Genomic DNA, 22,520 nt, shown 5'->3' with positions numbered 1-22,520 from the left:
TATATAGATATGTTGTACATCATTATCAATTGATGATAGAGTTGAAAGGGTTATCCTGAATAATGCAACTTTATCAACAATGATTGAGGTGACGCACATCTATCGCGTTCATCAAAGGTGTGAGATGGTATTTATCAGTATAATTCCATGTTATAGGCTTGATATTGTGATTGAGATGGTGAAATAATTCCCCGTACATATAATGATACACGAGAAACAAAAAACAATTTACGTCCGTTATTTACCCAGTAACATTCTGGCTATTGTATTATCCCGCGCTGTGATTTCCTTCCATTTTCTATGAAGTTGACCCATGTGGACATTTTTTATACGCGGTACATGCAGGCTAGAAAAAAATGGGCATAATTCAATATGTCAGTTGGGAGATATCAAACATTTAGCATCAATTACAGAAAAAATTGAAAAACACAAAAGGGAGCTGTCTGTGATTTTATCGTTTATAAAGTCTTGGTATTAAGTCTGCTGTGTCCAATCATAGCTAAGTAAGTGAAAATCTGATCAAGAGTAAAACCAATTGTCAAAAATTTGACAGATACATATATATCTGGTGTAATTGTTTGACTATGATATCAACAGTGTCTGATGTTTGAAATTAGAAATAAGACAGAACATTTATTGCTGTTTACAGCCGCATCTTTGTTGATCCCATCACCAGCTCCTCGCCTATCGCTTATCGCCCTCTTCGACGATACCCTTGTCCAATAAAGGAAAACTGCAAATATCTTTTGTAAGTCAAATTGCCTTTCAACCGTTGTTAAAGGCCTTAAAGGTTACATGGTCTAATGATTTCTGGTTTTGGTATGTGTTTTAGGAAGCTGAGAAATGAACTGGTCTGTGTTGTATTGGCTGTGCACTAATGTTGCTGTGCATGAAATGTAACATATGTCATTGTACTGTTTATTAGGTAGCACTCAGCTACTGCAAAAGGACCTTAGTGATCTGAGGACTCTTTATGATACACAAGCAAGTCCAGTATACAATGCCATTTTGTCACCTGTGGTTTATGTAAGGGCCAACACTTGACTAAGAAAGCCCAACTGACATGCAATTTGATTAAAATTGTATCTTGATTTCATGCCATTCCAGTAAACCTCCTCTCTTTTGCATCAGAGAGAGGTTTACCGGACTGACGTGAAATCTGATTGACAGATATGGGTACAGGAGGGTGTTTCCTGGGTCCAGATAGGAAAGGGAGGATGTTTCCTGGGCCCAGATAGGGAGGGACGCCGAATCTGGGCCAAGATAGGGAGGGGAAGTCAATATCTTGGCCCAGATTGGGAGGGGACGCCAATTCCAGGGCCTAGGTATGAAGGGGACGCCAATTCCTGGGGCCAGATAGGGAAAAGGAGGTTAATTCTAGTACTATAAAAGCTTAATTGTCTGATGTTGTGAAGAGGAGGCCGACTCAGGGTCCAAAGAATTGACTTTGAATACAAATGTGTTGAGTTGAGACTGGTTTCAAGGCGCAGAATGGTCAAGGAAGGCTCGACTGATACAGGGATCAAGGGCAGGCTGATTTTAGGGACCAAAATTGATTGTGACAGATCATCTGCCATGGGAGGGATCATTGATACCTGTCTAGAGACAAATAAACCCTTATCTCTTTAATTGGTTGCCGATTATTGGTGAGAATCCTGTCATTTTTACGGTCAGCCTGTCTCCTTGTGGCCACTTTCACACGTCTATGTCGGACATGTTCACTTCTCATCGTTTTAATTACACTCGAAACTTCAATTTGTGGGGTATCTTTCACATCAAATTAACAACGATTACATTGAAAATAAAATGGTTACACTTCCACACAAAAACTGCCGCAAATATGAATTGAATTCCTGACAGTTACATGAAATAAATTCCATTTCGCATTTGATATCAATTCCTGGCACTTCCTCACGAGTCGCGGTACAAATTGAATTAAATATTGACTTGATCAAAAATAATATTTGATACAATTAAAAGCAATCCTGTGGGGAATAGGCATTAGAAATAGAAATAGATTTGGTCCTGGAATTTAAAAATGGAAATGAACACTACAGCATAACCATGTAAAATAGAACAATTTACACCCTGTATGTGATTTTCCTGGTTTTGGGATCAGATAGTGGTCTGTTCATGTGACATGCCACGCAGGGTCATATCCCTTCATCCCTTTACAAGCACAAAAAGGATCTCCAATTTCACACTAATTACCATCTTGGTTTATCATTATCCCCCGCCCAACGAAGTTGGCGGGGATATACAAATGGGTTCCGTCCGTCCGTCTGTCCGTCCGTACGAATGGTTTCCGGAGCATAACTCTAAAACCAGTTGAGATATTTCCACGAAACTTCATAGACACATTGGTCTTATGTTCTAGTAGTGCCTTTTGCTATCTTTAGGTTTTCATTTTTTGCATTTTTTCCGTAACCATGGAAACATTGCTGAAAATATCATATTTTTGTACCAGGTTTGTTTCTGGAGCATAACTCTAAAACCAGCAGAGATATTTCTATGAAACTTCATAGATACATTGTTCTTATGGTCTAGTAGTGTCTTTTGCTTTTTTAAGGTTTTCACTTTTTGCGGTTTTTTTCTGTAACCATAGAAACATTGCTGAAAATATCATATTTTTGTAGCAGGTTCATTTCCGGAGCATAACTCTAAAACCAGCAGAGATATTTCCACAAAACTTCATAGACACATTCTTTTTAGGCCCTTTATGACACTGTCATTGTACTAGTTATAAACACGTTAATAGTTTTTCACCTATATGCTTCACATTCATAAAACTATTCACCTTGCTGTATCTGCCCTTACCAGAAAATAAAGTAAAACATTTGGATTATATTCGTGGCAGTGTTATTTGGTGGATGAAAGAAAATACGATTTTAAAACTGCGGTCAAATTTGAATGATATATGTATCTTAAGACATTAGACAACACAGTCCTTGAATTTAATACTGCGTGGAGTAAAACATTTAAAAAAAAAAACGGGAAAATTATCGCCAACAAATGTCAAGGCTGTATACCTGATTCAACAATTGCAGCCCTGCTCTACTTGAATTATACTCCATCTTTCTTTAGCTCAACTTCCTTTTTCCTGTTTTTTTTTCCATACACATAAGTCTCCACAATCAAACTTACTTCTGCTTTGATATCTCCATTGGCGGGGGATCTGAATGACTATGTCCTTGTTGTGCATATTGCTTTTAGGGGCTCATCAGAAAACATACAACATGGCCAGCACTGGTGACCATTTTTGATTTAATTTCTTAATGCTATTTTCTTGGAAAGTACTGAATGGGTCTTTCATTGATGTCATACAATTGTATTAAGGTTCCTCTTGCTCTTTTGATCTTTTGTTACTTGTGTTTTATTTTGGAATCAGTCAAAAAGAGAACTTGGCTGACATGCACCCATCATGAACTTTAACCTACGGAATTATTGCTACCACTATTTCCCTGAAAGTACAAAAATAACTTTGTTTTCTTCCTACCTTAATGGCTCACAAGCTCTATCTAAAGGCAAGTGACCTTGTATTTATTGTTGCATCAGATATTGTCATTTGTCCAGCCTTCCATGAAGGCCACCAAAGTTTGTTTAAATGAATGATCTTGAACTTCATTCAAGGTCAATAGGGTCAAATAGTCAAATAAAATTTTTAAAACAATCTCTTCTTAATTGCCAAAAGTTCCTCATACTTGATATTCAGACTGCAGCATACTGGGAACAAGGCTACAAATTTTGTGGAAATGAGTGACCTTGGCCTTGGTTGAAGTTCACAGGGATTAAATGGGCTTGAATATTTTAAAGAACCTTTTCTCACTAGAGGAATTATCCAGATTTCTGATATTTGGCCTGTATAACCTGCTAGGATCAGGAGCTTCAAAGTTTCATCAAGCAAGTAAATAACCTTGACCTTCATTCAAGTGTACAGGGGCCAAATGACCAGTAGGCCAAAATCTTTTTTTAGCTTTTTCTCAATAACTTTGGGTTCCAGAGAACTGATTTAGACTGATAGTTAAAGCCGATTTTTTGTCTTAATTTTTAAACAATCTCATTGAAAACTCTTCAAAGTTATATGGGCCGTAACTGGGCGAAAATTTTGGCATGTTGATTTTTCTTCGTTAATCTATTGAAAATCATATGGTTTTATTAATAAAGCCATGAAAATCATTCAAATGGCTTCAAATGCCTTATAAACGTTAGTTACAACACAGAAATTATGTACTGGAAAATTGTTGTTTTTTATGCCTTATGTATATTTAGATGGAAACTTTCCTGCAGAAATCACTTTATAATTACTAATAACATTGTAAAAATGTGAAATGAAATTGTAGACCACAATTTGGCTTCATGGTCTGACCGTAGGTACTCATTTCGCTTTACTATAGATGTACATATAATGATTTTTGGCAGTACTGCTAAAAATCATTTTCTGCTCTTATTTATAGTTGTGAAATTAAAACCAATGCATTGAAAGTACTGTAATTTTCAAAATGTCAATAACTTTTGGTGATGAATAACATATCAAAAGCTTATCTTGATTCGTGAGTTTGAAAAATACGGCACATATAACTTTAAGAATTAAAAATAAGCTTAAAGGATTGTTAGGTCATCTGACCGAAGGTCAGTATAACCTATTGTCTTCATGTTTTGTCCGTCGTTGGGCGCTGTGCGTCATGCTTAAGACTCCTTAACCCTTGAATGGATTACAACCATATTTTTCACAAAACATCATTAGGTGGACTCGGGTAAGACCCATGGGGACAGAACGACAGGGCTCCAATAAGGGAGCATTGCTGAAATTTGCCTTTTAAATCTGACAACCATATTTGTTGTGGAACATCTGTAGAAACAAATTATTCAAATGAATGACCTTGACAACCATTCAAGGTCACAAGGGTCAAATAGGCTTAAACTAAGAGGCCTAGAAACCTGATATTGGCTGCAGCATAATAGGATGAAAGGCTACCAAGTTTGTTCAACGAATGACCTTAATTATCTACTTTTAAGGTCAAAGTCATCAAATATTTCAGAAACTTACATATTCAATTAAGGAGTGCCTTGTATCACTTATATTAATTGTTAGCCACAGATCTATACTTTGACTATGTTGTTTTGTGCCATTAGTCAGATGACCGTTAAGGCCCATTAGCCCCTTGTTATAAAGTATTGAACTATTTTGATTTTGATATTTCAAGACCTCCTCTCTCAGTTTTTGACTGACCTTATAACTCAATAGTTTCTTTTATGTGCGTGAAAACTTTTAATTTGCAAGTATTTTTTTGTTTGATAATTGCTCTATATTAAGCGAAATTTGTATGCAGATATTCAAAAGACTAAATCTATAAAAAGGCACTGGTACTGACTAATTTGTTAGGATTAATCTGAGTATATCCATCCTTCTTTTACTCATTTCATTATAACGAATTGAATAGTGGGAGGGGGGAGATAAGGTAGCAAACATTTGTCTCAGAATTACAAGAAACTTATTTCTGTAGTTGAAGGAATTGAAAATCAGTTACTGAACAATGTCTATGGGATAAATTAAGGACAATGTGTGTATCTAAAAATTCTTGTCTAGTAAACCATAATAACTAAGAAATCCAGATCACCGTAGACATTGAAAGGCTTCAGAGATAAAACAATATATCATGGAATTGCCGTTCAAGTGAAAATTGAAGATTGTTTAAATGGAATCGGCTTAGACAATACATGTATGTACATTTTTCCCCCCCGATAGGTATATAAGTAAATCTCATATTTTCAGACGTAAATTTGAAAAATGTCCGTTTATTTGCTATGTGGCATAAAGCATTAGTCTAGGCAGGGAATCAGGAGCTTTATCGGAGTTGTCTGCAAGATGGACAAATGTCGGCCGACACATCTAGATGACCATTACCCTCGGGACGACGGATGTTGCCAATAACTTGTAAATGCTAACGCTGTAATCGCATTTGATAATGGACACCGCATGTAGTTTTAAAGGAATTTTTTTCTTTTTTCTCATTTTTCTATAGCACATTTAGTGTATCGAATCAGGATTTCCCAGAAAGGTTAAGTACTGTTGTTGTGCCTTTGTTGTATCGTAGTAACAAGATATAATACTACATTAAAGCTTACCTCTATTAGATTGTAAAAACTATTTTAAATATAACTTTGTCAATGTCTGTACTCAAGAGATGCTTAACGCTCTCAACAGTCTTATAAATAAGTTTTTAACCAGATTTACTTTTACGTTACCGGAGATTAGTTTCAGTTTTACGGTGAAAGTTGAATGATAATCATAGAACAAGGCAAGTTTAACATGAACATTACCAAGGTGAGAATCGCATCTCGTCTTCCTAGAAAACTAAAATGCTTATAACTAATCATAAGTATTGGGAAGTGACTTCTGATTTTTTTTAGATCCAGTTCATTAGATAAAAAAATTACCTGTCACCATGGAGATTTGTTAGAGATGGGAGGTCTGGTGTTTTAATGACCTTGACTTTAAAATCCTTTGTCAGTGGAGTTTCTCAGACCTGTTGTTTTGTGTAATCTGGTAAATTTGTGTCACTTAAGCGGTACATTTCAACATTTTTGAAGATTAACTACCTTTAACATTTGAATTGTTAGAGAAGATTTCACTTATATATAGTTATAGTCGTTTCCCTGTAGGCCAGACATAGGGGCGTAGGGGTATTATATGGCAGGCAGGCGGTCATAAACTTCACCAAATTCTTTCTCTTTTTAAATTGCACTTTGAAGTGAAAGGATTTCCTGAACATATGGTTTTCACATTACATCAATTAGCATTACATTGCATTTCAAAATGAAGAAAAAAATTATGGTAATAAAAATTTTGAAAAAAAAAATTCTAGAAATTAAAGCTTATAAATAATGATTACCGTGATAGGGCAGAACGGTAATTTGCATATTGTGTTTGTCACTGTCTATTTGTTATTATCTTAGCCTCGTTATGGTCCAATTAACGGCGACTGAGATGATAAAACACAATGATTTATTGTGATTTTATGGACGGCCTCAGCTGTGTAATTTTCAATTCATACTTTCAGCGGTAAAATTACATAAGATTTGAGAGTTAAATTGCTCCGTCAATTAATCATGCATGCATTTTAATAAAATGCATTAGATTTGACGGTTTGATTAGTCAGTGTGACATTCTATGATTGTTGTTTTTTTGTTCCAAATTTTCACATTTCCTTTCAAAGGATACACCTGTACGAGGCCCTTTGTTATAAACGTTACTCTGTTCGGGTACATGCACTTTTCATGAATTTGGGTCTTCAGATATGCTATATATTTATATATAAAACAATTATGATATCAATAATTATAGAAATATTTTATCACTGTAAATTATTTTTATTTTGGAGTAATCTTCAACACAAAATCAAATTTGAAAAGTTAGCAGAATTATTAACTTAGCATATATATATGATTGATTTAGCATTATACAGATACAAATTTAGCACAGTTAGATTTTAGTATAAAATTTCTTGCTCTATTTATATAAGGTATTTTTCTATGAAGTTTTAAATATTACATTTTTAATTCATTGTAATATATATTTAAATAAAAATCAAAATATCCCATGTGGAATTCTTTTTGATTTAATATTTCATCAGCATGTTTAATTTTATTCTTTATACACCTGCTAGAATCGTTACTTTAATAACCATTTCTTCATCACCTCAATCTGTTGATATACATTCAGTTTGCACATATCTTAATTTTGCTTTGTTTAATATAACCTGGAACTCCCTATCTCTGTCGAAATACTTTTCCATTATTTGAAAAATAATTCTTTATGAAACATTGATGCACATTAAAGATGCTCCACCGCCAACAGAACATAAATAATACCCATCATTTTAACAATAATTGGTATTTAACCGTTTAAATAATTCAAAATAATGTATTTTGCTTTCAGTGCATGCACAGTCAGAACTTCATTCCATATAGGATATATACAGTGCCACAGAATTTTTTCGGGATGCAATTAATTATTTTTAATCTTTTTATCTTGAAATAAAATGAACGCTCAAACTTTTCAATGGTGGTTATGGTGTGAAGTAAGTAACTTTTGTAACTGAAGAAAAATACTAAATCGTCTGCTCTTGTATTTGATAGACTAAAAATACCATTTGTCAGCAGTGGAGCATCTTTAAAATAAAAACTAGATATAACTTAATTAACTTAAGCTAATTTATTTTTAGAATAATGATTGGATCAGTTTTTAATTACTTTACATATTAAAACGAAATGTGATTTACTTTTGACAGTTTTAACTTATGATAGGGCTAAGTAATTCATATTTTTATTCATTGTGAATAAATTAGTACTGTGATTGACACATATAAAAAAAGTATTAATTTTTTTATTTATAATCTTTTTTTATGATTTTTTTTTATAATTTGTACATATCGCCTTTCATGAAAAAAAAAAAAAAATACAAAGACTTCTTTATTGTATGTATACAACATTGTATGGTTACCAACTATACAAAAATAAAAGATGACAAAGCATATTTTTGCACAGTAAATAAGGGCTTGTTTATATAAATTCTTGAGGATTTCACATACATGTATAAAACGAGGGCTCAAAACCATTAACAAAATCAAAATTCTGAAAAAGAAATATTGTTTATATAACAATAAAACTTATAATGTGATTTGGTTTAGATATCATCTAACATGATCCACATACCTTGTAATATTATTAAAACTTGACATTTCGCAGAAATAATCCAGAAAAAATATTGATGAACATGAAGCCTTTATATAAAATTGATTTAAAATATCAATGTTATATTATAAAATAAATTAATTGCAATTTTGTGGTGAAGAAACCGATATCTTGAATTTTGGTACTTCTAAAGATAGGGAAAGGGTGTAATAGATTGGAATGGTACTTCTATGGGAGGGTAACTTAAAGGGGAGAGTATGAAGGGCACACATGGGGGGGGGGGGGGGGGGTGAGGGCCCCAAATGGCCCCAAATTACACCAAATACTTTAATTTATTTTTTTTAAATATTTCCTGAAAGTGCCAATTCATTAAAAATTTACCTTATTTCACTCCACTTCATCAATGAAGAAATATCCATTTTACTCTGTTTACAATTTACATAGTGAAATCTGATTTCATTTGAAAGACAAATTATTTTGAGGCAGTGGTCATTCTGTATAAACTGTATGTGAAGAGAAGATGATTTAGATGTTGAAGGGTGATGGAGGATCTGAGCCTGTACCTGATCTGACATCAATACTAAATCACCTACTGTACAAAAGTACAATATGGCAGATTGGGGGACAAGCAGACCATTACAGGCTCAGGGGAGGTAATGCATACAACCGCAACAGATTTACTTTCTAACCTAACACAGCACACTCAATTATCACTGACTCTGGCAACGTGTTTTATCGTTGGTGTGTCGTCCAATGGGCACCACTGTTAATGGTGGTCTGGAATATGAAGTAGGGATTAAAATCTAATTAAAATGTATTAAATTGGTATGACTGTGTACTAATGAGAAGATAAAAGGCCAGTGGGCAGTGGGCACTACTGGACAATCAGGCTTAACAATTCCTACATTACCGATCAATACTTTCCTCCTCTTCAACAGTCTCTCAGGAGTTTCTGTCAAATAACTTTTTGTGTGTCTGCCTCAATATTTCTCCTGGTTAATTGGTAAATGTAAATAAAACAAAATTATTTCCTTTTTCCCTTTATTTGTTGTAGATAAAACAAATTTCAAGCATTAAAACCCCAAATTGGGAAGTCTACATGGCTAGGAATTCAGTCAGATGTAGGAAATTGTGGCGTGCAAATTAAGCGCTGGGAATTAAAATCTAGCCACGTTTCAGCGAACTATAGTTTTGAAATTGGATTATTATGCATGGAACCTTTAATACTATCATTAAAGGGAAACGCTTGACGACTTTGATCTTCTGCATTGAATAAAAAAAAATCTTGTGTAAAAATTTTAATATTGAAGGAAAGAATTAAATGTTGCATGCTAAAGACAAGCGCGTGGCTATTGATTCCAGTAGAGTGACGAGGGTTGGAGAGGCCCACTGTTTGACTGGCGATCGGACGGAGAATTATCCCTCTATACTATCAAGACAAGCGAGGCATACTATTTGGATATTGAAATTGATTTCAAAAAGCTTTCTAAGAATTTGTTACGCCTCGTGGATCTACTGATCGGATTCAATTCACGCATCCTTGGTTTTTATTGCCGTTGAAACCCAGTCCTATGGGACCATAACTTGGAAAAATAAAATTCCAGACAAACTTCTGTATATGGTAGAAGTTGCTTTGTTGTGTGACCGCAGTACACAGAGCGGTAGTAAAATAGGTTTAATTCGGGGAGCCGGCCATGCTGGCTCTAATCGACAGCCATGATTATAATAATTATCAACAATTAACGCTACTTACTCGTGTGGAACTCAAACATGAAAGTTTCTCTTTAATTCTTCTATTAACATTCATTAAAACATATTTCTAGATTAAGTACTGCCAGGACCAACAGTTAGGTCAGCACTCAGTACATTGTTAACGATTGGTGAGTTTTATTACTCTATTCTGTTTGAGCCTGACTAAGTAGAAAATAAGTGATAAGTTCCATTATGCTGGCTCTGTCATGCTATGTGCTAATGACACAGAACTCTAAACTATTAACGCTGATCGGTATCTTTTGAAATGAAAATGTGAAAATAGTTTTTTCTCTAATATCCAACATTAAATTTTAATGATTAGATTGATTTGGAAGAGAAAACTTAATGACAAGCACAAGTGAAAGTCATTAAAAATGTGATACGTGGGTTGAAACGGAAGATAAAATCTGCAATTAAAAAAATGTTAATTTAGTATTTATAAGGCAGAGGTATTGTCATATACATATACATTGAGAGAGGTGTTGTTGGGGACAAATACATTAAAGGCTAGTGTTGTTTAGGACAAGTACATCATGGGTAGGTGTTATCAGGGACTGGTACATTAGGGGTAGGTGTTGTCAGGGACTGATACATAAGGGGGAAGGTGTTGTCAGGGACAGGTACATCTGGGGTAGAGGTTGTCAGGGACAGGTACATCAGGAGTAGGTGTTGTCAGGGACAGGTACATCAGGGGTACTTGTTGTCAGGGACTGGTACATCAGGGGTAGGTGTTGTCAGAGACAGGTACATCAGGGTTAGATGTTTTCAGGGACAGGTTCATCTGGGGTAGGTGTTGTCAGGGACATATACATCAGGGGTAGGTGTTGTCAGGAACAGGTATATCAGGGGTAGGTGTTGTCAGAGACAGGTACATCAGGGGTAGATGTTTTCAGGGACAGGTTCATCAGGGGTATGTGTTGTCAGGGGTAGATGTTTTCAGGGACAGGTTCATCAGGGGTATGTGTTGTCAGGGACTGGTACATCAGGGGAAGGTGTTGTCAGGGACATTACATCAGGGGATTCAGGGAGGATCAGGGTTGTCAGGGACTGGTAATTTGTCAGGGACATACATCAGGGGTAGTGTTGTCAGGGACAGGTACATCAGGGGGTAGGTGTTGTCAGGGACAGGTACATCAGGGGTAGGTGTTGTCAGACGGTACATCAGGGACAGGGACAGGTACATCAGGGGTAGGTGTTGTCAGGGACAGGTACATCAGGGGGTAGGTGTTGTCAGGACGGTACATCAGGGTTGTAGGGACAGGTATTAGGGGTAGGTTTGTGAGGGACAGGTACATCAGGGGTAGGTGTTGTCAGGGACAGGTACATCAGGGGTAGGTGTTGTCAGGGACAGGTACATCAGGGGTAGGTGTTGTCAGGGACAGGTACATCAGGGGTAGGTGTTGTCAGGGACAGGTACATCAGGGGTAGGTGTTGTCAGGGACAGGTACATCAGGGGTAGGTGTTGTCAGGGACAGGTACATCAGGGGTAGATGTTGTCGGGGACAGGTACATCAGGGGTAGGTGTTGTCGGGGACAGGTACATCAGGGGTAGGTGTTGTGAGGGACAGGTACATCAGGGGTAGGTGTTGTCAGGGACAGGTACATCATCAGGGGTAGGTGTTGTCAGGGACAGGTACATCAGGGGTAGGTGTTGTCAGGGACAGGTACATCAGGGGTAGGTGTTGTCAGGGACAGGTACATCAGGGGTAGGTGTTGTCAGGGACAGGTACATCAGGGGTAGGTGTTGTCAGGGACAGGTACATCAGGGGTAGGTGTTGTCAGGGACAGGTACATCAGGGGTAGGTGTTGTCAGGGACAGGTACATCAGGGGTAGGTGTTGTCAGGGACAGGTACATCAGGGGTAGGTGTTGTCAGGGACAGGTACATCAGGGGTAGGTTTTGTCAGGGACAGGTACATCAGGGTCAGGGACAGGTACATCAGGGGTAGGTGTTGTCAGGGACAGGTACATCAGGGGTAGGTGTTGTCAGGGACAGGTACATCAGGGGTAGGTGTTGTCAGGGACAGGTACATCAGGGGTAGGTGTTGTCAGGGACAGGTACATCAGGGGTAGGTGTTGTGAGGGACAGGATATAAATGGTAGGTGTTGTCAGGGACAGGATATAAGTGGTAGGTGTTGTCTGGGACAGGATATAAGTGGTAGGTGTTGTCAGGGACAGGATATAAGTGGTAGGTGTAGTCAGGGACAGAATATAAGTGGTAGTTGTTGCCATGGAGATGTTGTGGTACAGAATATCTTTACTGTTTCAATAAAGCCCACCTGTGCAACCATTTATGGTAATCATGTTGACACTGCTGCACATCATGTTAGATAAGACAAACAGCGGAGGATTTACACAATACTCAGGCAATGCAACAGCGCTGCAAATTGATTTGGATTTTTTTTTCATTTAAATTTACGATCAATTCAAATAGCTGATAAAATTTAACATAACACTAGGCACTTAGTTTAATGGCTGCTAGACGGGCGATGATTTCCCCATTTTCAACACATTTGTCAATTTGATTAAAGTTTTAATCTGAGATACGGTAGAAGTCATTATTAGTGTCTGGTACTGTCTGCACGTTGATGCAGACATACAAGACAAATAAAGGATTTGGATAGGATTTTTGTCTGGCTTTTGTCTCTTGTATACCAGCAAAAAAACACAAATTCAGATCATAACAGCACAATTTGAAAACCTTAAACCATAACATAGAGTTTAGGACATAGCCTCAACCTTATAACCTCTGTATACACTAAGGACATCTAAGGACATAGCCTCACCTTATAGCCTTTGTATAAATAGGACATAGCCTTTATAACACTAGGACATACTCAGCCTTATACCTTGATAACTAAGGACATAGCCTCACCTTATAGCCTCTGTATAACACTAAGGACATAGCCTCAACCTTATAGCCTCTGTATAACACTAAGGACTTAGCCTCAACCATATAGCTTGTGTATTACACTAAGGACATAGCCTCAACCTTATAGCCTTTGTATAACACTAAGGACATAGCCTCAACCTTATAGCCTCTGTATAACACTAAGGACATAGCCTCAACCTTATATACCTCATTGTATAACACTAAGGACATAGCCTCAACCTTATAGCCTTTGTATAACACTAAGGACATAGCCTCATCCTTATAGCCTCTGTATAATACTAAGGACATAGCCTTAACCTTATATATAGCTATTGTATAACACTAAGGACATAGCCTCAACCTTATAGCCTCTGTATAACACTAAGGACATAGCCTCATCCTTATAGCCTCTGTATAACACTAAGGACATAGCCTCATCCTTATAGCCTCTGTATAACACTAAGGACATAGCCTCATCCTTATAGCCTCTGTATAACACTAAGGACATAGCCTCAACCTTATAGCCTTTGTATAACACTAAGGACATAGCCTCAACCTTATAGCCTTTGTATAACACTAAGGACATAGCCTCAACCTTATAGCCTTTGTATAATACTAAGGACATAGCCTCAACCTTATAGCCTCTGTATAACACTAAGGACATAGCCTCAACCTTATAGCCTCTGTATAACACTAAGGACATAGCCTCAACCTTATATAGCCTCTGTATAACACTAAGGACATAGCCTCAACCTTATAGCCTCTGTATAACACTAAGGAGACATAGCCTCAACCTTATAGCCTTTGTATAACACTAAGGACATAGCCTTAACCTTATAACCTCTGTATAACACTAAGGACATAGCCTCAACCTTATAGCCTCTGTATAACACTAAGGACATAGCCTCAACCTTATAGCCTCTGTATAACACTAAGGACATAGCCTCAACCTTATAGCCTCTGTATAACACTAAGGACATAGCCTCAACCTTATAGCCTCTGTATAACACTAAGGACATAGCCTCAACCTTATAGCCTCTGTATAACACTAAGGACATAGCCTTAACCTTATAACCTCTGTATAACACTAAGGACATAGCCTCAACCTTATAGCCTCTGTATAACACTAAGGACATAGCCTCAACCTTATAGCCTCTGTATAACACTAAGGACATAGCCTCAACCTTATAGCCTCTGTATAACACTAAGGACATAGCCTCAACCTTATAGCCTCTGTATAACACTAAGGACATAGCCTCAACCTTATAGCCTCTTAGCTATAAATACTAAGGACATAGCCTCAACCTTATAGCCTCTGTATAACACTAAGGACATAGCCTTAACCTTATAGCCTTTGTATAACACTAAGGACATAGCCTCAACCTTATAGCCTCTGTATAACACTAAGGACATAGCCTCAACCTTATAGCCTTTGTATAACACTAAGGACATAGCCTCAATGTTATATATAGCCTCTGTATAACACTAAGGACATAGCCTCAACCTTATAGCCTTTGTATAATACTAAGGACATAGCCTTAACCTTATAGCCTCTGTATAACACTAAGGACATAGCCTTAATCTTATATACCTTTGTTTAACACTAAGGACATAGCCTCAACCTTATTAGCCTTTGTGTAACACTAAGGACATAGCCTTAACCTTATACCCTCAGTATAACACTAAAGACATAGCATCAACCTTATATCCTCTGTATAACATTTCAGACATAGCCTTAACCTTATAGCCTTTGTATAACACTGAGGACATAGCCTCAACCTTATAGCCTCTGTATAACACTAAGGACATAGCCTTAACCTTATAGCCTTTGTATAATACTAAGGACATAGCCTCAACCTGATATATAGCAGCCTCTGTATAACACTAAGGACATAGCCTCAACCTTATAGTCTTTGTATAACACTAAGGACATAGCCTCAATGTTATGTATAGCCTCTGTATAACACTAAGGACATAGCCTCAACCTTATAGTCTTTGTATAATACTAAGGACATAGCCTCAACCTTATAGCTTTTGTATAATACTAAGGACATAGCCTTAACCTTATAGCCTCTGTATAACACTAAGGACATAGTCTTAATCTTATAACCTCTGTATAACACTAAGGACATAGCCTCAACCTTATAGCCTCTGTATAACACTAAGGACATAGCCTCAACCTTATAGCCTCTGTATAACACTAAGGACATAGCCTTAACCTTATAGCCTCTGTATAACACTAAGGACATAGCCTCAACCTTATAGCCTCTGTATAACACTAAGGACATAGCCTTAACCTTATAGCCTCTGTATAACACTAAGGACATAGCCTTAACCTTATAAGCCTTTGTATAACACTGAGGACATAGCCTCAACCTTATAGCCTTTGTATAACACTAAGGACATAGCCTCAACCTTATAGCCTTTGTATAACACTAAGGACATAGCCTAACTTTAGCCTTGTATAACACTAAGGACATAGCCTCAACCTTATAACCTTTGTATAACACTAAGGACATAGCCTCAACCTTATTAGCCTTTGTATAACACTAAGGACATAGCCTAACCTATACCTGTATAACACTTATTATACCTCTGTATAACACTAAGGACATAGCCTCAACCTATAGCCTTTGTATAACACTAAGGACATAGCCTCAACCTTATACCTCTGTATAACACTAAGGACATAGCTCAACCTTATAGCCTCTGTATAACACTAGGACATAGCCTTAACCTTATAGCCTCTGTATAACACTAGGACATAGCCTCAACCTTATAGCCTTTGTATAACACTAAAGGACATAGCCTCATCCTTATAGCCTTTGTATAACACTAAGGACATAGCCTCAACCTTATAACCTCTGTATAACACTAAGGACATAGCCTCAACCTTATAGCCTTTGTATAACACTAAGGACATAGCCTCAACCTTATAGCCTCTGTATAAAACTAAGGACATAGCCTCAACCTTATAGCCTTTGTATAACACTAAGGACATAGCCTTAACCTTATAGCCTCTGTATAACACTAAGGACATAGCCTCAACCTTATAACCTCTGTATAACACTAAGGACATAGCCTAACCTTATAGTATAACACTAAGGACATAGCCTCAACCTTATAACCTCTGTATAACACTAAGGACTATCCTTAACCTTATAACCTCTGTATAACACTAAGGACATAGCCTTAACCTTATACCCTCTGTATAACACTAAGGACATAGCCTCAACCTTATATCCTCTGTATAACACTAAGGACATAGCCTTAACCTTATAGCCTCTGTATAACATTTCAGACATAGCCTTAACCTTATAGCCTTTGTATAACACTGAGGACATAGCCTCAACCTTATAACCTCTGTATAACACTAAGAACATAGCCTCAACCTTGTAGCCTTTGTATAACACTAAGGACATAGCCTCAACCTTATAGCCTTTGTATAACACTAAGGACATAGCCTTAACCTTATAGCCTTTGTATAACACTAAGGACATAGCCTCAACCTTATAGCCTCTGTATAACACTAAGGACATAGCCTTAACCTTATAGCCTTTGTATAACACTAAGGACATAGCCTCAACCTTATAGCCTCTGTATAACACTTCAGACATAGCCTTAACCTTATAGCCTTTGTATAACACTGAGGACATAGCCTCATCCTTATAGCCTCTGTATAACACTAAAGACATAGCCTTAACCTTATAGCCTTTGTATAACACTAAGGACATAGCCTTAACCTTATAGCCTTTGTATAACACTGAGGAAATAGCCTCAACCTTATAACCTCTGTATAACACTAAGGACATAGCCTCAACCTTATTAACTTTGTGTAACACTAAGGACATATCCTCAACCTTATAACCTCTGTATAACACTAAGGACATAGCCTTAACCCTATAGCCTTTGTATAACACTGAGGACATAGCCTCAACCTTATAGCCTCTGTATAACACTAAAGACATAGTCTCAACCTTGTAGCCTCTGTATAACACTAAAGACATAGCCTTAACCTTATAACCTCTGTATAACACTAAGGACATAGCCTCAACCTTATAACCTCTGTATAACACTAAGGACATATCCTTAACCTTATAACCTCTGTATAACACTAAGGACATAGCCTCAACCTTATACCCTCAGAATAACACTAAGGATATAGCCTCAACCTTATAGCCTCTGTATAACACTAAGGACATATCCTTAACCTTATAACCTTTGTATAACACTAAGGACATAGCCTCAACCTTATACCCTCAGAATAACACTAAGGATATAGCCTCAACTTTATAGCCTCAATACTATCAATTGACATACCACCCTTCAACAATGGTAGCAATGTCTTAGTTATTTAGGCAGTTCATGGTAAATTCATAGCATGAAGGTTGATTTTCAAAGAATATGAACTCAATCTTTTTACCCTACCATCATCAGATGGTGGGCTATTCAAATCGCCTTTCCTCCATGGTCCATTGTCCACCCGTCCTAATCTGTCCGTTCTTCCTTCTGTCCATCCATTAACAATTCTTGTAACCATTTTTCCTCAGAAAGTGCTTAAGGGATCTTTCTCAAATTTTATATGTAGGGTCCCCTAGAGCCCTAGTTGTGCATACTGCTTCCATCTTGGATTTTAGTAGTTGAAGTTGTTACAGCTATTTCTCAGAATGTACTGAAGGGATCTGTCTCAAATTTCATCCTGTGAAATCATTTATTTTCGTTGGACTCAATTTTCGTGGATTCTAAAATTTAACAATTTCGTTGGCACTTAAATTCGTGGAGAAGACCTTACACATTACCGTTAAAATTGTCACCTGTATTGTTTGATCTCTCAAGCGGAACTAAGCTCTACTACACAACACATTTACAATCATAATCTAGAGTCGGTACTCAGCCAGTGTTTTCACAGATGTGTCCAACAAACAATTATCGTGTCACATTGATAGAGTCATGATATACTCAATCAATTATTTGTTGGTACATATAGATGAAGTCTATGAAATTCTGAACACTATCTTTGTTTGAACAATATTTTCCAACTTTGAACTTGTCATGCTTGTCCCCGAAATAGACATTATTTTGTGAGGTAATAATCATCCTACAATGTATGAACGCATAAACTTACATGACATTGGTATAGGTATATATATTTTCGTGGGGATGTAAATTCGTTGATTTTGGTCAAAAAACGAAATCCACGAAAATTAAACCCCCACGAAAATTAATGATTTCACAGTATACAGGTTCTCCTAGGGCCCTAGTTGTGCATATTGTATTTTGAGACTGATCAGTGAATAAGATGGCTGAAAGGCTGTCATTTTTGTGTCGCCTGCAGCGCAAGGGCGACAAATAGGTATAACTATGTCCGTGTCGGTGTCGGCGTCCGAGAAACGGTTTCCGTGCGATAACTTAATTATTTTTTGTCTAATTTCAACCAAATTTGGTATACTGCTTTATATCAATGTGATCTTGAATGAGTTTGATAATGGTCAAAATCCGTCAATATTTGCAAGAGTTATGGCACTTTTAAATCGTCAAAACAGATAAATCTATGGTTTCCACTTAATAACTTAAATATTTATTGTCCAATTTCAACGAAAAAAAATTTAAGTTGCTTTGTATCAATGAGATATCAGATGAGTTCAATAATGGTCGAAATCCGTCAATATTTTTAAGAGTAACAGGACTTTAAAATCATCAAAACAGATAAATCCAATGGTTTTCGCTCAATAACTTTAGTATTTATTGTCCAATTTCAACCAAATTTGGTATATTGCTTTATATCAATGAGTTCGATACTGGTCAAAATACGTCAATATTTGCAAGAGTGACGGGACTTTAAAATCGTCAAAACATGGTTTCCGCTATATAACTTTGTATTTATTTTCTGATTTCAACCAAATTTAGTGTATTGCTTTACATCAATGAGATCTAAGTTGGGTTCGATATTGGTCAAAATCCATCAATATTTGCAAGAATTACAGGATTATTAACAATATTTTCAACTGTAAATAACTATTTCTTGTGATGCTATGCAGGCGACACATCCACTTCTGTGGAATTCTTGTTGACTGGGGTAGTTGAAGTTTGTTACCGCTATTTCTCAGAAAGTTCTGAAGAGATCTGTCAGAAATTTCAAATGGAGGTTCCCCTATGGCTTTAATTGTGCGTATTGCATTTTTGGACTGATGGAAGAACATGATTTTGATTGTTGAAGTTTATTACTGCTATGTCTCAAAAAGTACTGAAGCGATCTGTCTCATATTTTATATGTAGGATGTTTGAAAAAGTTTGAAAAGCAAAGAAAAGATACCTCTTTCCATTGTCAGATGTAGATCCTTCTTTGGTGGGCGCCAAGATCCCTCTGGGATCTCTTGTTCAAAGAGATGTTTTGTTCTGGTCCGTGTTCCTTACAAAACTATAATTTTGAGCTTGCTCCCAAGAGACTTTGATCTCGGATCTTGATCCTCAATGACCTTGAACTTTGATTCTGATTTTTCTAGCCTTGAACATTAATCGTATTGTCTGAAAGCTTTGCACTTTAGTCTTGTTTGCTGAGAGATTTCAAAACGACCTTGACCTTTGATCTCCATTCCAATCGACCTTGAACTTTAATCCAGACCCTAGGGAACTTTGAAATTTTGAACTTGATTCAATGAGACCTTAACTTTGATCTTTATCCCTTGTCAGACCTTGAACTTTGACCTTTTATAAAAGAGCATTATTTGTATATTCTAGCTAAAAAAAAGTTTCTTGTGTACAATTTAGACTTAATTTTCTTGCTTTTAAAGGTGATGATACTGGTGATGATCAAGAGCAGATGGCAGACTCAACATCTCAACCGGGGGAGGAACAAGAGGAAGATCAGGGGAGGTAATACAAGTCTTTTTCATATATGGATATGAAGGATAGGGATATTCTTTCCTCTTCCCATTGGTACTACAATTGCTCCACAATCTAACTTACACTGTCCACCATATCCACTAGCTAAAGTTCAGGAGGCTGAACTGATCATTTAGGGAAAATAATTTAAACAAAAATGTGATCTAGGGCGTTATAGAGTTGTCTATGTAACTAAGCAATGCTTGAACAACTTTTGGAAAAACATTTTCTGTATACAGTTGTTCTATTTGTATAGTAGCATGACTCCAAAGCCCTCCAAGCATTGAACTTTTGTCAAAGAAGCATTTGAATAATGCGTACATTGTATGATTCATATTTAGTTACCGATCAGTGACATAATGTATGCGGGAATTTGATATCAGTTACATAGATCACTTAACTGTTACCAGCACATGTTAATGTGTTCTCATGCAGATTAACTATGTTACACATAGTTTAACCTAACCGATCATGGCATTTAGACGTCCGATATCCATTTGTCACTAAAGCATTGGAACATACAACACAACATGAATACATTTGGGGAATACTAAAATATCCATGGGCTAAAGTCCACTGACCATATTAGCGAGAATTTGTATCTCTGGGATTGGGCTCATAAAGAGGTTCACTTTCAGCGTTGTAATTGAGTTCAGGGACATTGTAGTTTTGACATTAATTAGGTTTATAGTTTTTTTGAGACTTTTTGCTCATATCGTGTATCTCATCAAAATTCTGTTTTAGGTAACATGAAATATAGCTAATGGGTTTTAAGGTTAGTTTCAGAGGTGATGGAATATTTATATGAATTTTTTATACCAATTTGCAAATATTTTCAGCTTAATTGCTAATAAATGTGTATATCTTATTAAATCTTGTCGTCTAGCTTACAATATACTGTGTTTGCAATTTAAAATTTTATGTAGAGGTCTGAAATTCTGAAAATGGTACAGTGTATTATAAACAAACATTAAAATGTCATGAATTTTAAATATAAACCCTCAGTCGAATCCCGGGAGATAAAAAACAGTTTTGCTTCAGATAAAAATGCTTCCATCTTTCCTGGGCTTTTATCATTTCTTGTAAACCAAAGATTTCGCTAAAAGAAACTTAAAACCATCAATTATTTCTTCATTATCAAAATGATATAGAAAGCAGCGTGTGTTGGTCGAAAGGTGAACAGCCTAATGCTTGTATCGTGTGGAATAAGTAAGGAACCGTAGGCCATCAGCGTTTTACCGACCATCAGGCGGATTAAAAACCATGTGGCCAGTATTTAGAATAGTTTTACACACATATTAAACAGGAATCTCACCTGTTTTAGATCGGTTTTTGAGCTTATGATTATTTCTAGTAGATACGGTCGTTGATACTTGGTGAAATTTTAAATTAGTGTTTGTATGTAAAATATTTTCTGTCTATTCAAAATCTTAAAATATCTTTGGATTCTATATATTCAAAATCTTGAAATATCTTGGGAGTTTTCTTGCCTAGAATTGAGGCATCAGAAGTTGACCTTTTGAGTACAGGTCAAAAACCTTGTTCTTTATTAAGACACAGTGTTTCGGTGACTGAGTGGTTAAGATGTGCAGACATATTACCACAAGCCCAATCCAACTCTGGGTCGCAAGTTCAAAATTCATGTGGGGCAGTTGCCAGGTACTGATTGCTGGTCTGTGGTTTTTCCCTGGGTACTAGCTTTCCCCCACCATATAAACCTAGCAAATCCTTAAGTGACCCTGGCTGTTATTGGAATGTTAAACCAAACAAGTTATTAAAGTCATTGGGACTATGGTTGTTAGACTCTGAGTTATCCAAGTCTGAAGTCAAGTTTTACTTTAATTTGAAGTGAAAAGTTGTGACAGAACTTACAAAATACTGGAAATTAAACAGGATATTTTAAGTAACAAGTCAATGAGGTTCTACTTATAATTGTGGGTTATTGGGGTAGTGGTTGGGGTATTCCACTTATAATTGTGGGGTGGTGGAGTAGTGGTTGGGGTGTTCCACTAATAATTGTGGGATGGTGGGGTAGTGGTTGGGGTGTTCCACTAATAATTGTGGGATGGTGGGGTAGTGGTTGGGGTGTTCCACTTATAATTGTGGGGTGGTGGGGTAGTGGTTGGTGTGTTCCACTTATAATTGTGGGGTGGTGGGGTAGTGGTTGGGGTGTTCCACTTATAATTGTGGGGTGGTGGGGTAGTGGTTGGGGTGTTCCACTTATAATTGTGGGTTGGTGGGGTAGTGGTTGGGGTGTTCCACTTATAATTGTGGGGTGGTGGGGTAGTGGTTGGAGTGTTCCACTTATAATTGCAGGGTG

General features: G+C 36.7%; 1 protein-coding gene across 4 annotated transcripts in view; it reads left to right on the top strand.

Moving 5' to 3' along the window:
• The window catches only part of LOC138325488 (caspase activity and apoptosis inhibitor 1-like), a 230,883-nt gene that overhangs the window by 185,425 nt on the left and 22,938 nt on the right, over nt 1–22,520 (top strand). For all 4 annotated transcript variants that reach the window (XM_069271177.1, XM_069271179.1, XM_069271178.1 and 1 more), the window contains one exon: nt 20,110–20,191. In XM_069271177.1, coding sequence (XP_069127278.1) covers nt 20,110–20,191 — 82 coding nt within the window. The remainder of the gene's footprint in view (nt 1–20,109; nt 20,192–22,520) is intronic.

The sequence above is a fragment of the Argopecten irradians genome, chromosome 6, assembly GCF_041381155.1.
Source record: "Argopecten irradians isolate NY chromosome 6, Ai_NY, whole genome shotgun sequence".
Taxonomy (NCBI): domain Eukaryota; kingdom Metazoa; phylum Mollusca; class Bivalvia; order Pectinida; family Pectinidae; genus Argopecten; species Argopecten irradians.
Note: the sequence above shows the minus strand (reverse complement) of the source record. Positions and strands in the feature narration are given on the sequence as shown.